Source organism: Pseudoliparis swirei, chromosome 20, assembly GCF_029220125.1.
Source record: "Pseudoliparis swirei isolate HS2019 ecotype Mariana Trench chromosome 20, NWPU_hadal_v1, whole genome shotgun sequence".
NCBI lineage: Eukaryota > Metazoa > Chordata > Actinopteri > Perciformes > Liparidae > Pseudoliparis > Pseudoliparis swirei.
The window spans coordinates 9679724-9692923 of NC_079407.1; the positions used below are offsets into that span (position 1 = coordinate 9679724).

The 13200-nt window shown below is 41.6% G+C and overlaps 1 protein-coding gene across 14 annotated transcripts in view; it reads right to left on the bottom strand.

Annotated features, from left to right (window-relative positions):
- Positions 1-13200, bottom strand: part of LOC130210401 (unconventional myosin-XVIIIa-like) — a 118340-nt gene that overhangs the window by 50243 nt on the left and 54897 nt on the right. For 13 of the 14 annotated variants that reach the window (XM_056440654.1, XM_056440653.1, XM_056440656.1 and 10 more), the window contains 8 exons: positions 12154-12346; positions 11304-11390; positions 9345-9486; positions 9098-9257; positions 8150-8336; positions 7279-7486; positions 4373-4482; positions 2124-2189 (listed from right to left, as the gene is read on the bottom strand). In XM_056440654.1, the coding sequence (XP_056296629.1) occupies positions 2124-2189; positions 4373-4482; positions 7279-7486; positions 8150-8336; positions 9098-9257; positions 9345-9486; positions 11304-11390; positions 12154-12346 (1153 nt within the window). The remainder of the gene's footprint in view (positions 1-2123; positions 2190-4372; positions 4483-7278; positions 7487-8149; positions 8337-9097; positions 9258-9344; positions 9487-11303; positions 11391-12153; positions 12347-13200) is intronic. The other variant, XM_056440647.1, reaches the window with a different exon arrangement.

The window sequence follows — 13200 nt, forward strand, 5'->3', positions numbered from 1 at the left end:
GCCAAACATCAACTGGAATGTAAACTGGATAACAAGTTTACTGAAGGGACATCATATAACCTGAACCCGACTCAGCATCTATTGTAGGAGAAGATGTGGACTGACGCACAAGTCATGTAATGCTGGTGTATTAATCATATGGTATTCTCCACTTTGATGAAGCTCATTTATAAATTATTCAAAATGATTCCCCCACTGCATGAGGTACATAGTACAATTATATAAAGTGGACCAGTGTGTGGGATGGTTGGACCTGTGTGTCTCATCTGACTACTAATGTGGAACAACAGGCATTAGTAACGTTACGATCACCACGGAACTAAACTTCTTTCTGAACTTTGGAAAAGTAGCAGGCCAAGTATAGACTGACACACACCAACACTCAGGCAAGGTTAAACTCTGCAATATCTGCCAAGACGCTTCTCTAATTGACAGCTCAAGGCGCTCACTGTTCTTTATTCCACAGACAGTCACAGCTCTAATTAACAAAACCATCAGCCTGTCTTTTTCCTTGTGATTAGCAGCTCTTTTTTTATCTCAAAGAGTTGGAATCTGGCAAGGGTTCCCATGGAAACAGAACACACCAGGACTACTGAAGGTGAGAATGGAAGACTCGAAAGTGGCGCAGAAAGGTCGGTGAGTAGAATAGAAAACACTTTCTAATTGTCTAATTGAGTCTCCGAGTGAAAAGATGTTGGGACTTGAAGCCCAGACTGCTTGATGGCAACATAAAAGATGCAACTGCCAGAAACGGAAGGTCAGGGCGAGCTGCCACAGCTCTCCCTGATATAGTGTGGCGTGTGTCTGGCAACGGCTTCAAACTAATAAAAGCAATAGAAAGTGTGGTTTTCTGAGAAGAAATTGAAAAACAGAAAAAATGTTGGTGGGATGGACAGACTTTGTGGATGCTGCTTCGTAAATGTAAGGGCAAAATTCGAAGGGGAGAATCCTGAGCTGTAAGTTTGTATCCGTACGCACTGACAACGATTTTCGAGAATTTCCAGTTTTGAAGGTGACGGTGACAAAAATGATTGTTGAAACCAGGAAGTACAAAGACTTGTGATCAGGTCAATGCCCGAATTCTTAATGAAAACATTGAATGAAAGCATTCAAATAATTTCCAGGATAAACAAAAAAAGGCTGGTTTCTAATACAGAACATTGAGGTTGAGTACTACAACATCATACTGCTGCTTTCTTTGTTGACTACTATAGAATAGTTTGTATTGACTACTTAGCTTCAGTTGACACTCAAAACCTCCTGCACATGTTTCATATTGAAAGCCTAGCATGAAAGGGAGGTATGTATGTTTGATATCCCTTTGTTTCTATTCATGTACTATTTCAGATCTCTTCTATGTTGCTGTTCTTTTGACTGTTGTCAAGCTCCACACTTCCTGCTAGGCTTGGACAATATGACACAATTACTGTTAATCACGATATTGGTTGGCCACGATAATGGTCCTCACAAGTCCACAATAATAGAAAAAAACACCCATTATGGATTGTTTGCTACATTCATGTTGTCGAGTAACAACGTGAAAGAATTCTGATTTACTTCTGATTTTGTGTTATTGTGGTAAGATGAATGGAATGTAGAGTGCCGTTAGCTTATGGTGTAACTTATGGTGTAAAAGACACACATTAGTAATCTTTACTCCATCCAGGTGGAACTGTATCTGATTGTCGCTCACGATTAAGAAGCTGAAGGGACCATCAACCTCATCATCGGGGCTTTTGCAGAGGGAACTACATATAAATGTGACAGTCAACGGAGAGAGCAGTAACTACCGGTAAATTGATCTGATGTATTGATCTCAGCCCGACAATGGACCCATTGTTATCTATTATCAAAGGTACAGACATAGGATTCAGTGCAGGGAGTTTCACTGACAGAAGGCAAGGTCGGCAAAGTAGATACGATTGGAACGCAATCAGAAAACCAGCGTCAACCGAAAAGGAAAAGCAAACCAAGACAGATCATTGATGAAAAACACTTCTAGTAACAATCCTCTCTCTGATACATGCCTGTTTCAAGTGAAGGCTTCTCTCTGCAGTTATTAAAGGCCCAGGCCATGATTAATCAGCTTTATGGAATCAGCCGTTATATGAAGAACCACTCACCCTGCTTAGCCCCATGTGGTGGCTGCTCTTCTCCAGGTCCAAGGACTTCAGCAACTCCTCCACTGCCTAGAAAGAGCAGAACAAGCAGTCAGACAAACATAACCCCCCTCCTAGTTCCAGCCAACAGGGGAACAAAGGCCAAGTTAAAAACACTTGTGTATTTTGAATCTCAGTCTGTGTTGTACTTTACAACTCAGAAGGTCTTAAGGTTTACGCAGCGGTCTGATTTTTTTTAATGCACAATCTTTGATGTGGTTTCTAGATGTAGCATCCATCTGCTCTCAATCATGTCTCAAATGGCTTTTCATGGCGTTTGTTCATTTGTTATACTATGTTTTCTTTTTGTTTCTGTGGATGCTATGTCTATTGTTTGCCGTCTCAAAGTTAGCCATTTTTAGGTAAGATCTCACAAACACCATCAAGTAACATTATTAGATGGGATGTACTGCAGATAAAAGGTTGTTAGTGCAGCTTATCACTGTCTCCTGTGAGTCCCTTGTTGAGATACCACCCTCTGTTCGAAGTTTTGATGAAAGTAGGACTCGACATGTCAGGTCTAAGGGAAAGGACGCTGACAGGAATGTTGGGAAATGTGCTGGATTTCCCCTCTGCTGGTTGGTCTGAACAGCTCCTGTCAGCTCCACCATCTGGCTGCTAACATCATGTCCACATCACACTCTATTAAGAAGAACTGACAGAACTGGGCCGCCAGCAAGCAGAAAGAAGCTCAGCGTACCAAAATTCTCTTCTACTGAAAACCAATTCTTTCATATTATTTCTCCAATTATTCACCCTTCTTTATCTCAAGTCGCCTCCTTTCACCCATCTCCCTTGCTTTCTTTCTTCACCACTGTTCGTTCTCCACTTCCCAGAGAACTGCTACCATTAGTTCTTTCTGACTGGCTGTCCTCTCTAAGTGCATCTCCAATCTTGTGAGCCACTTTACTGCCACTGTTGTGCAGTGTTGAAGAGAGGGCTTTTGATTTCACTAATCCGCTTAATGAATCCAGTTAAATATTTATCGGTTCTCTGCTATTCCTTTCATTGACTTTGTGTCCTCTAAATTTAACTGGAACGCACAAACAGGCAGAAATTCAGCCAAGCAGGTGTTTGGATAAAAAAACCTTCTTTACTTTCTAAGAAGATACATTTTTGTAGAATGCCTTAACATAGAGATGTTTTTCCTCCAGCAGCCCCACCTTCCACACATAAAGGCTCCTCGCACCTTTGTGCAAAGCTGCTATACACTGAGCAGCACGTAGAGAAGGCATTAATCATACACTCAGGGATGTTCCTAAACTGTTCTGCCTCCTTTACAAAGGAATGGAAAGATAATGACAAGAAAAGAAAGTAGAAAGAGACAAGGGAATGGGAGGGGAGAGAGGGAGAGATGGAAAGACAGAGCTTCTCCACTGCTGGTAATTAATCAGTACAGTCGCCATATGCTGCCAGCCTGTGCAATCATAATTAATTATACACAAGAGCGCTCTTGGAACAGGAAGAGGACAGCGGATAGGAGGAAGAAAGGGATTCTGTTCACACAGGGAGATTAGAATGTAGAGGGCAAACCGAGCAATACTGAATCTCCAGACTTTAGGTTTTCAACATTCAAACAATCTGACATCATCAAAGTTATGTTTTATATTGTAGAACTGGGGTGTCAAACTCATTTTCACCGTGGGCCATATCAGCGTCATGGCTGCCCTCAAAGGGCCGGTTGTAACTGTAACAATGTATATATATATATATATATATAATGCAAAGACAGTTATTCAACAATATGCTTGGGAGTAGTTACACATATACAATATGTATAGATATTGTATACTATATCAAATATGCTTGGATACTACACCTGTGCTGATGTATACTTTGTAAATTAAGCTACTGTCGAAAAACAAAAATAAAAAATTATTAAAATATGTTTGGGAGTAGTTAAACATATACAATATTAATATGTATAAGGTACCAAGAGTCCTCCATGTGTCCTCCATGTGGCCTCCTGCCATGGCCCTGCTGATGCCCCTCCTCTCTACCTTCTTCTGTTTCATGGATTGTGGAAATCTAGATCGTGGTCCATGCCACTACACATTATTCATAATGTCTGTCATATTAATTGAATGTCTTGTAACTTTGATCATCTGTAAACATGATTGTTTTTAGTCTTTTCATTGGATTGATACCCAAATTCCTTTTTTTTTTTTACTTATCCTTCCAAAAGTATCGGAGCTAAGCAGTCAAACACTCACCCTCTTCTCATCTGTGACAATGTAGTGGCGGCCATGCTTCTTGGTCAGATGTGGTGCCAGGACATCAAAGCGCCTGCGAAACTCAGAAAACACCAAGTGGTCTGGGTATCCTGGAGGCAGGGAGGGAGCAGAACAGAGAAACATTGTACACCAAGGTTAGGTGGCAAAGGTGCAAATGAGCTCGAGCTTTTAGAGAAGCACGAACCATAAGAACGATATAAAGGATATACAAGGATACACTTTTTGAATGACAGTAACAGCAGTGGGGACAGGTTATCAACATCCCTGCAGATACTCTCCTGAAGTTAAATGCATCACTGGATGCAAACAATTAGATCAGTGATTCTCAACTGGTAGGTCGCGACCCACTAGTAGGTCGCGGACCCGTTTTAAGTGGGTTGAGCATTGTACTTCTTTAAAGTTGGGAGATTCATTACAGACAATAGTCAAAATCAAGCAGAGGTCTCAATATTCTGATTTGCAACGCTGAGTTATATTTCTATGTCACCTTTCACTACCACAACAAAATGATTTACAGGTAAATGGTCCTGTACTTGGATCTATCTGTTATAGTCTTCCGACAACTCAAAGCGCTTCAACACTACATGACATCATTCACCCATTCATACACTGATGGGAGGAGCTAAGGTTCCACCTGCACATCAGGACTAACTAACATTCACACACAGCTACGGGAGCATTTTTGAGGTGAAGTGTCTTGTCCAATGACACATCGACATGGGCTTGGCATCGAACCGCCGATCCTCTAATTGGAGAATGACCCACTCACCACTGAGCCACAGTCGCCCTTCAAAAGTCTTTCAAACTTGTGGAGAATGCAGGTATCGATCCCTCTGCGTTCGCATGCTAAGCAGGCGCTCTACCATTTCAGCTAATTTCACAGGTACATGTGTGGTAAAGAGTTGAAAGATCAGAAATACAAACCAAAGTTACCCAGTCAAAGATGAGAGTGATACTTCAGTTTGATAACATTTCAATAGTAAGAAGACAAACAGAATCCAGCTTTTGATGGCTGACTTTCAGGGTTAAATGACATAAAACTGGGTGTCATCGGCATAATTATGGTAAATACTACCTGTATAACAGCAGAGGGTAGGCAGATACAAACTGGATAAAACCGGGCCAAATATGAGCCTTGTGGTCCTACCAGAAGTCATAAGAGTCGGAAAGTTACCAACAGATACTCTGTACTATAGGTAGGATGGAAATCATTTGATAGCTGTTCCAATTCATACAGCCCTCACGCCTTAAATTGGCCGAGCTACAAGATTCATCAGAACCTACATTTCCCACGCATCAAAAAAAACTATTCCTTAGACCAGTGGTCGCCAACCCGTCGATCGCGATCGACCGGTCGATCTCGGAGACGTTCCCTGTCGATCTCCAAAATAAAATGAAAATAAATTCAGAAACACATTGTTCCTTGTTTTCGAACATTTTCTGAAGTGTCTTCTGAAACATTTTCTTTCTGACTGGAAGATTGACGTCAGAAAAGATCTCCGCCTGATTCATGAACGCCTGAAAACGGGTTCTCTGACAGCGGTGTTGTCCCCGAGAGAGGGGAACGTATAGTACAGTTGAGGCGCAGGGGAAAATGAAGAAAGACCTTTATTGATAACTTCACATATTACACAAGCTCAAAGTACACCGACATAAAACTAAGTCATCAATAAATAAATGTTGAAATGCCTGTACCTTAATGTAAATGTTTACGTTACGGCATTAACAGGTTACGCCTGCGCATGCGCGACAGCCGAGATTCTTGGCGACTTGCCAGGTACTACCTCCGTGAGTTGGGCTTTTCTGCTGTTGTCCTTCAAAACAAAAGCTCAACATTGAGCTTTTTTTTTCTTGTCTGATAGAGCAATCTGGTTTACTTGAAAGTGATTGCAATTGTATTTATTCTATTATTTGAAAAAGCACAGATGCAGGAGTCACAAATGGTGATTCTCATATTTATTATTATTATAATTATTTAAATCTGAGGATGTCTGTAGAGTTGATGTGAATGTAATCACCAACGGTCTGAGTTCAGAACCAATCCCAAATGAGAAAACTTTCATGAATATCAAATTTGCCCCTAAAAACTCGTCAGTGGAGTTGAGAAAATCACCAAATCAAAGACCAGGAGCTGAATTACTGACAGCAGCTCACAGACAGCCTCAGACTGTCTGTCTGCTTATGAACTAACTACAAGCTCACAGACAGAGTTCAGTCACTCACAGCCATAACACTCACTGGAGTCACATGAGCTGAACTTACATGAGTTGCATTGACTGATCATGTTGTCAGTGTTGTGTTGGAATTGGATTGGATTCAATGTATTGTCATTGCTAGAGTACAGGTACAGAGGCAACGAAATATAAATAAATACAACATTTATATTGGTAGTTCATCCAGCTGCTCATTGCAAATGTGTTTTTTCTTGTTCATATTGTGTGCGGTTATCAAATATCATACTTGTTATATTACACTTAAATTCTGTGTTCCTGATCACATCAATTTGAACGCTGGACCAAAATAACAATTAGGCCAAATAAAAAGTTGTAAGTCCAGTCTGGACAGTCGTTTCCTCTCAGCGCCTCAATAGGTAGATCTTGCCGGTCATGAAGGCGGAGGTCAGGGATCTTGGGCTCAAAAAGGTTGGTGACCACTGCCTTAGATCATGCTGCCAGTTAACATTAATATCTTTCAAATTGTATACCATAGGTTTGTAACACAGGTCCCATCCAAGTTAACCCTAATGACATCACTATGACATCCATATTTTCTCAGACATGACAATAAAGAAAACTGTTTTCATAGACCGAGTAGTACTTTCCATGTAAAATATATAGAGTTCTTATTATTAATTCATATCAAGGTTTTCAAAAGTGCTTTATTACCTTGCCTGTAGATGCGCAGTGCATCCAGCAGCTTGGATCCTCGGAGCTGAGCTCTCAGGAGGCTCACGTCCAAAGTCATCAGACCTGAGTCCGGACTCTCTCCATGCGTCACACGGGGCTCACCTCCACCACCCACTGCCTCTGCTTTGGGCAGCAGGCAGTGGATGAAGTGAACCCTGGAACGACGCACCATATCAATGAGAGCATCCTACAGACAGAAAGGACGGGACTCAAATATCAGCTTCTGCTTGGTGATAGGACAACAGCTAAATAGTCTGTGCAACATCTGCACGTTCCTTAGCGTGGACTATGGCTGTGCAGGGGCTTGAAAATGCAGTTATAAGGTCTTTAGTAGAATACGAAACGTCTTTAAAGGCTGACACAATATTTATAAACTGGCATATTATATTGTACTTACAGTGTCTAGTTGCTTTTAAAGAAACACGGCACATGACCATGTACTGCATGTTTTGAGATTTCAAAAGTAAGGGAAGCAGCATTTGTTCCCAATATTGACACTCATATCAAATTTTAGGACGTCAACTGATATGAGGACAAATCAAAATAATTCTTCAAACATTCTTTAGCACAGGTTGAGACAAAATGGGATTGTTCCAGACAGTGTCCAAACTGTTTAGGCACGGTTTAAAACAGTGACGAGGAATCAGTATTTAATATGGATAATCCACTTCCAGCAAATCCTCAGTCAGTATCTGAATACCCAGAACTAAAATAACAATACTTTCTCCCAGATGACTGTTCAGGTACATTCAACACTGGAAACCATGTTTACTGTTGACCCAGAAAAAGCTGACTAGTCGGGCTTTTTATGAATGAAGTACAAGTTTGAATCACTGTTTGCTCCACTTACCACTTGGAGCTTCACCTGGATACACAGACTCTTCTTCTTGACTGCAGCCACGCCTGTGGTGAAGGTCTTCCTCATGCTGGTGGCTCGTCGCAGGGCGAGCTGGGAGCTGCCCTCCAAACCAGCGATGGAGCCAGACAACACTGTGGCGCCGCTGGCCCGGCCCATGAAAAGCCCACTGATGTTCTTCCTGTTGTGGAGGAGGGATGAAGTGTATTCTGTACGCATGTACATGACTAGCAGGACGTTGTTCTCCCTCACCAAATCATAATATACTAGACGGAGTATATATAATATACAGGTAACTGGTCTGACTGCTTTAGTGACATATTGTGCTGTTTGTAGAGGCATCGGTTTCATATCTGCTCCGAAATGTTTTTCTTTTTTTCTAATTCATTATGGATATTTTAGGTCTGAGTTTGATTAGGATTGGTTTATGTCCTTTTTGTGCATGTGAGCGTGCCCCACTGGTTAGTCTCTGCTCTGCTCTCGTACGGCGGTTACAGCTGTTGACGCCAACCCGACTCACAGGATTGTTAGGAGAAGCGTAACGCCCACCCTCCGCGTGGGATTTAGTTATTAAAATGAAGATTACTGGTTTACAAATAACTCAATTCAGCTCCACTATATCAGGGTGAAAGCAGAAATTTCAAAGAGGAATATTTCAAAATCAGGAACAATATAACCATAACTACCTGCATGGAGGATATCAATTCTGCAGAATGAAAGAATTTGTTCTTTTGTACATTTGGGTGAACTCCTCCTTTAATGATTTACTGATGTTACTTTTAAATTCACAAGCAATTTCTCAAATAAAGACTGCTATGACGGGGATTCAGTGTCTGGTCGAGTTTAGAGAGATAACCCAAACATGACAGCTCACTTGTGGACTTTTGAATGTGCAGCACATAAACAGAACTGCATGGATTACTCATCGCTGAGCGGTCGTACTTCTGGGAGTCCTGCAGCAGAGTGGCAGCGTTCTGGGTGGCAGGGTTGTGTTTGGCATGGCTCAGCCAGCCCTGAGCGTTGTACTCCACCCAGTCAGTCCCGTGGCTGTGGCCCAACAGGAAGAAGTGGGGCTTCTCTCCTCGCAGCAGCAGACTGGCTGCTGCAACACATAGGAAACATTCCCTCCACAGTGTCAGCAGTATGTCTGGCTGTCTGTTGTTCCAGGAAGCTACTGTTGAGGTCTCACCTTTGTTTTCTCCCTGTGCGGAGCCGTAGTAGCTGAAGAGTCTCTCCAGCATGGTTTCCTCTGATCCTCCAGGCTGAACAGCCTCCTCCTCCATCAGCCACAGGAGACCTCGAGCTTCATTCGTCCTGGCTAGAGTCCGCACCTGTGATGGAAAGCAACACTCAGAGCAAAACTCAGCAATGTGCCCCGTTTTTTTATTTAACCTTGAAATAAAAACCTGAGGTCAAGGCAAGAAGTGTTTAGAAAACACTTAAGATCAAGAGGAAATGTGCAGGTAAAAATGAATTCAACATTGTGTAATATATTTAAAAACACAAATATATTTCCTCTTGTTTCAAAAGTTAGCCAATTGAAATGTTTTACTCTAATCATTTGCTTTGTTAAATGTGTCGTATATATGCACTTACCATGTTAACCAATCAGTTCATTATTTTTCCCTCAGCTGTTTTGGACTGCTGGTTTAAACATGATCTAACTGTGGATGCTTGGGAACGGGCCTTCAGTGATCTGTTATTCAACAGCTGATTAAAGCAATGAAAGATGTACTTGATGTCAGTGTGAAGGTTTGAAGTGGGCTCCCTGACCCCCTACTGTTCTTAGTCTATTTGAAGAGAGGCTGGCCCCTATTCTATATATATAGTATATCCCAATGGGATACATTTGATAGCTTGGCAGCGATCAGCCTCTTTAAATAAAGACATGTAACCTGTGAAAATATGCACCCTTTGATAGAAAAAAAGAGCGTTAACTGACTCTCGAGGCATTTCATAATCAAAGAGGAGTTGCTGTATTGTGCAGCTGAACCCTTATCGCAGTGCAATCCTGATCCTTTAAAGAGATAAACAAGATAGATACAGCCATTTGCTGCCTGTATGGTTCACTATGAAATGAGTTATAGTTGCTTGCATGTCTACGGGTGTTCTTGTGGACACATTGGATTAGTCCCTCAGTTGTGTTTAGAGAACCCAATGTGCACGATTCACAAAGTACAGCTAATGCTGATGGGAATACCTGCAATGTCATGTACTTGGTCATAAACCACCCTTTTTTCACAGACAGCATCCTTCAGAGAGCAGACTACCCGGCCGTCAAACTAAAAGCACGTTAAGTATTGACAGCTGATGTGACTCTGGGGAAGAATCCTGAGCTTTGTATTCCTTTTAGCACTCTCTAAACGGACTCTGCAGCAGAAACAACAGCTTTGGTCGCTGGGTTCACATCCGACGTGACAAAATGAAAAAGTGAAGGCGGGTCTGAGCTGTTTAAAACAATAGGTGCACTTCAAAATGCAATTGAGCCTGAACTGTCTTTAACTTTCATGACCTACCAATGCACCTTGGTCTCCTCCCTACACGGCTGAGCCTCTTCTACCTATATTAACCAATACCACAGGGTTCAATAAGAGCTTCTTACAAGGCGGCAGGTTTACCTTTGGTATTTGCAAATAAGCTTCAAAACAAATCTATTCCCAGGCGTTTGAAACACGTGTTCATGCTGCTTGCACATGCGAATACACGACAATGCTGCAGATATTCTGTCAAGGCTACGTGCCATGCATATTTGTACCACTAATGATTGAATGGGCTTCGCATTAAGAGGCCAATTGATGAGTAGAACAAGAGGGACCCTCTCAAGTCATAAACTCGAATCCAATTAATTTTCTGATGTGGGACAAATTCTAAAAGGAAATGGAGCAAATTAGAAGAAAATTACCCACAATCACAAAGGGCCAAACCAATTGGCAACAGGCCTGGTAAAGAATACAAATAATTACGGTCTACTTTTGTCATTATTTAAGGGCAGACATTTCATTAGGCACAATGCCAGGAGGTGTAAACAGTAAAAGAACATAGTTAGTAAAGTCCATCACTCGTTCTCAGGACAGGTTTCAATACTATGACATCACATGCATAGAGATGCCTGAAAAAGAGACAGTGTGTTGATGTTTCATGTGCTTACCAGAGCTTGGGTTGAGGCTTGGTCAATAGCTGCTACAGACGGTGAGGTACTGGACTCTATGTCATCGAAAGCAAGCTCTATGTTTTCCTGGATGCAGGAGGGATAAAGGTTTAGGTTAGTAACCTACAGGAGATGAGATCATCAATAAATCAACAGGTGGATTATGAAATGAGCGATGGCTAGACTGGATTGGGTGAGTGTACATTTGTTTGAAATTAGCCAATGCTTCTAAAGTGGAACACAATGGAGAGGCATGGAATCCAGGGTAACCCAGAGACTCTGATGTGAACAGCTATGTCTTTTCCTAAATCTTCCCCTTGACATCGATAGAGAAGGTTATGAGGTATCATAAACAGGGTTATGGCCTTCATAATGCAACTTGTGGCAAGATATTATCGTTTTCCTTTAAAGAATGGACCAGTGTTCCCTATGATAAAGGAGATATGACAGGAAGCAATGAAGCACCTTTCCTTAGCATCTAGGAGTCTACAAGCTCTTATGCCACTTTATACTTCCGGGTCATTTCACTCAGTTAGGAAACTTTCTAAGCAATAAAATCATTGTTCTGTGGATTAACCACAGCAGCTAAATATCATTTTCCAATGCTATGCACATCAATCCATTTCCATTGACCTCCATTGTATTGGCATCTCAAAACATAAACCATCTGCATGGGTAGATGCCACTAGAGGTGAGGAAGTAAATAAAAGGAACACATTAGATTTTTTTTGGGATTTGAACAAATTAACCATTTAAATAAATTGACTTAATTTGATAGAAAAGAGCTAATGTGTTACTATGGGTATGTTATGTCAAAGCTTATGGTTGTGCTCTGTGGGCCCAGCAGCACCTCCTTGTATCTTTCCAGCTCCTGGACGAAGGTACGTTCATGGAACAGGGTCTGCAGCCTCTCCTGGGTGTAGTTGTGGCAGAGCTCCTCAAACGTGGCTCCTCGCTGCTGTTGAGCCAGCCGAGGGTTCTGGAAACCCGGCGTGTCCACGATCAGCAGGGAGCACAGAGAGTGCTGACTGGACTTCAGAGCCCTGAGTGACAGACGTATATCATGAAGCTTTAGTGATGAAGCTTTGACACGGGGAAGATTTTGATTTGTCCAAAGACATTCTATTTCCAATGATATAATACAGAGAAAAAACGGTTCAACTTTAACCATCGACTGTGTAAGAAATAGACGTCGTCTTTGTGATGTCCCCTATTGGTTTGTGGATTGATGTTACCTTGAATATCATAGACATAAAACACAATACCCTGTGGACCTTGAGTTGTAATGCTTAAATCAAGAGAGATGTCATTTTCTCACACTTCTATACAACCAGAGGACTCGCCCCCTGGTGGTCAGTAGATAATGCAGCTTTAACGCATGAAGCGTAGATTCCTATACAACCAGAGGAGCAGACTCGGTCAGTAGATAATGCAACTTCAACACATTAAGCAGAGACTTATATACAACCATATATGTCACAACTTTGACTAAAATGTCCTCGTAAAAACACAATGCATGTATCTTGTGTTGGTTTCAACATGAGGTTGTTTTGCATGGGTGGGATCCCGGTAGACTGTATCATTATCAGGGAATGAGGATGTCTGCTATATACACAGAGTGCATGTAAACTCTACTTATGATTGACAAATCTGTACAATATGAATGAATGAAGATATCGTTTCACAGCCACCTGTACAACAGTGGCAAGACTAATGGTTTACTGCCAATAGGAAGATTCAAACATTAGTGCAGAGCTGCACACTGTGTGTCTACAATACATAGTCAAAGGAAAAACAGCAGTACATGCTAACCTTATGAAAGCTTAAGCAAACAACCTTGCTCTACCGGCCTACTCATTGTCTGGGATTCTATTCAAGGGTGAGATATATTATCTAA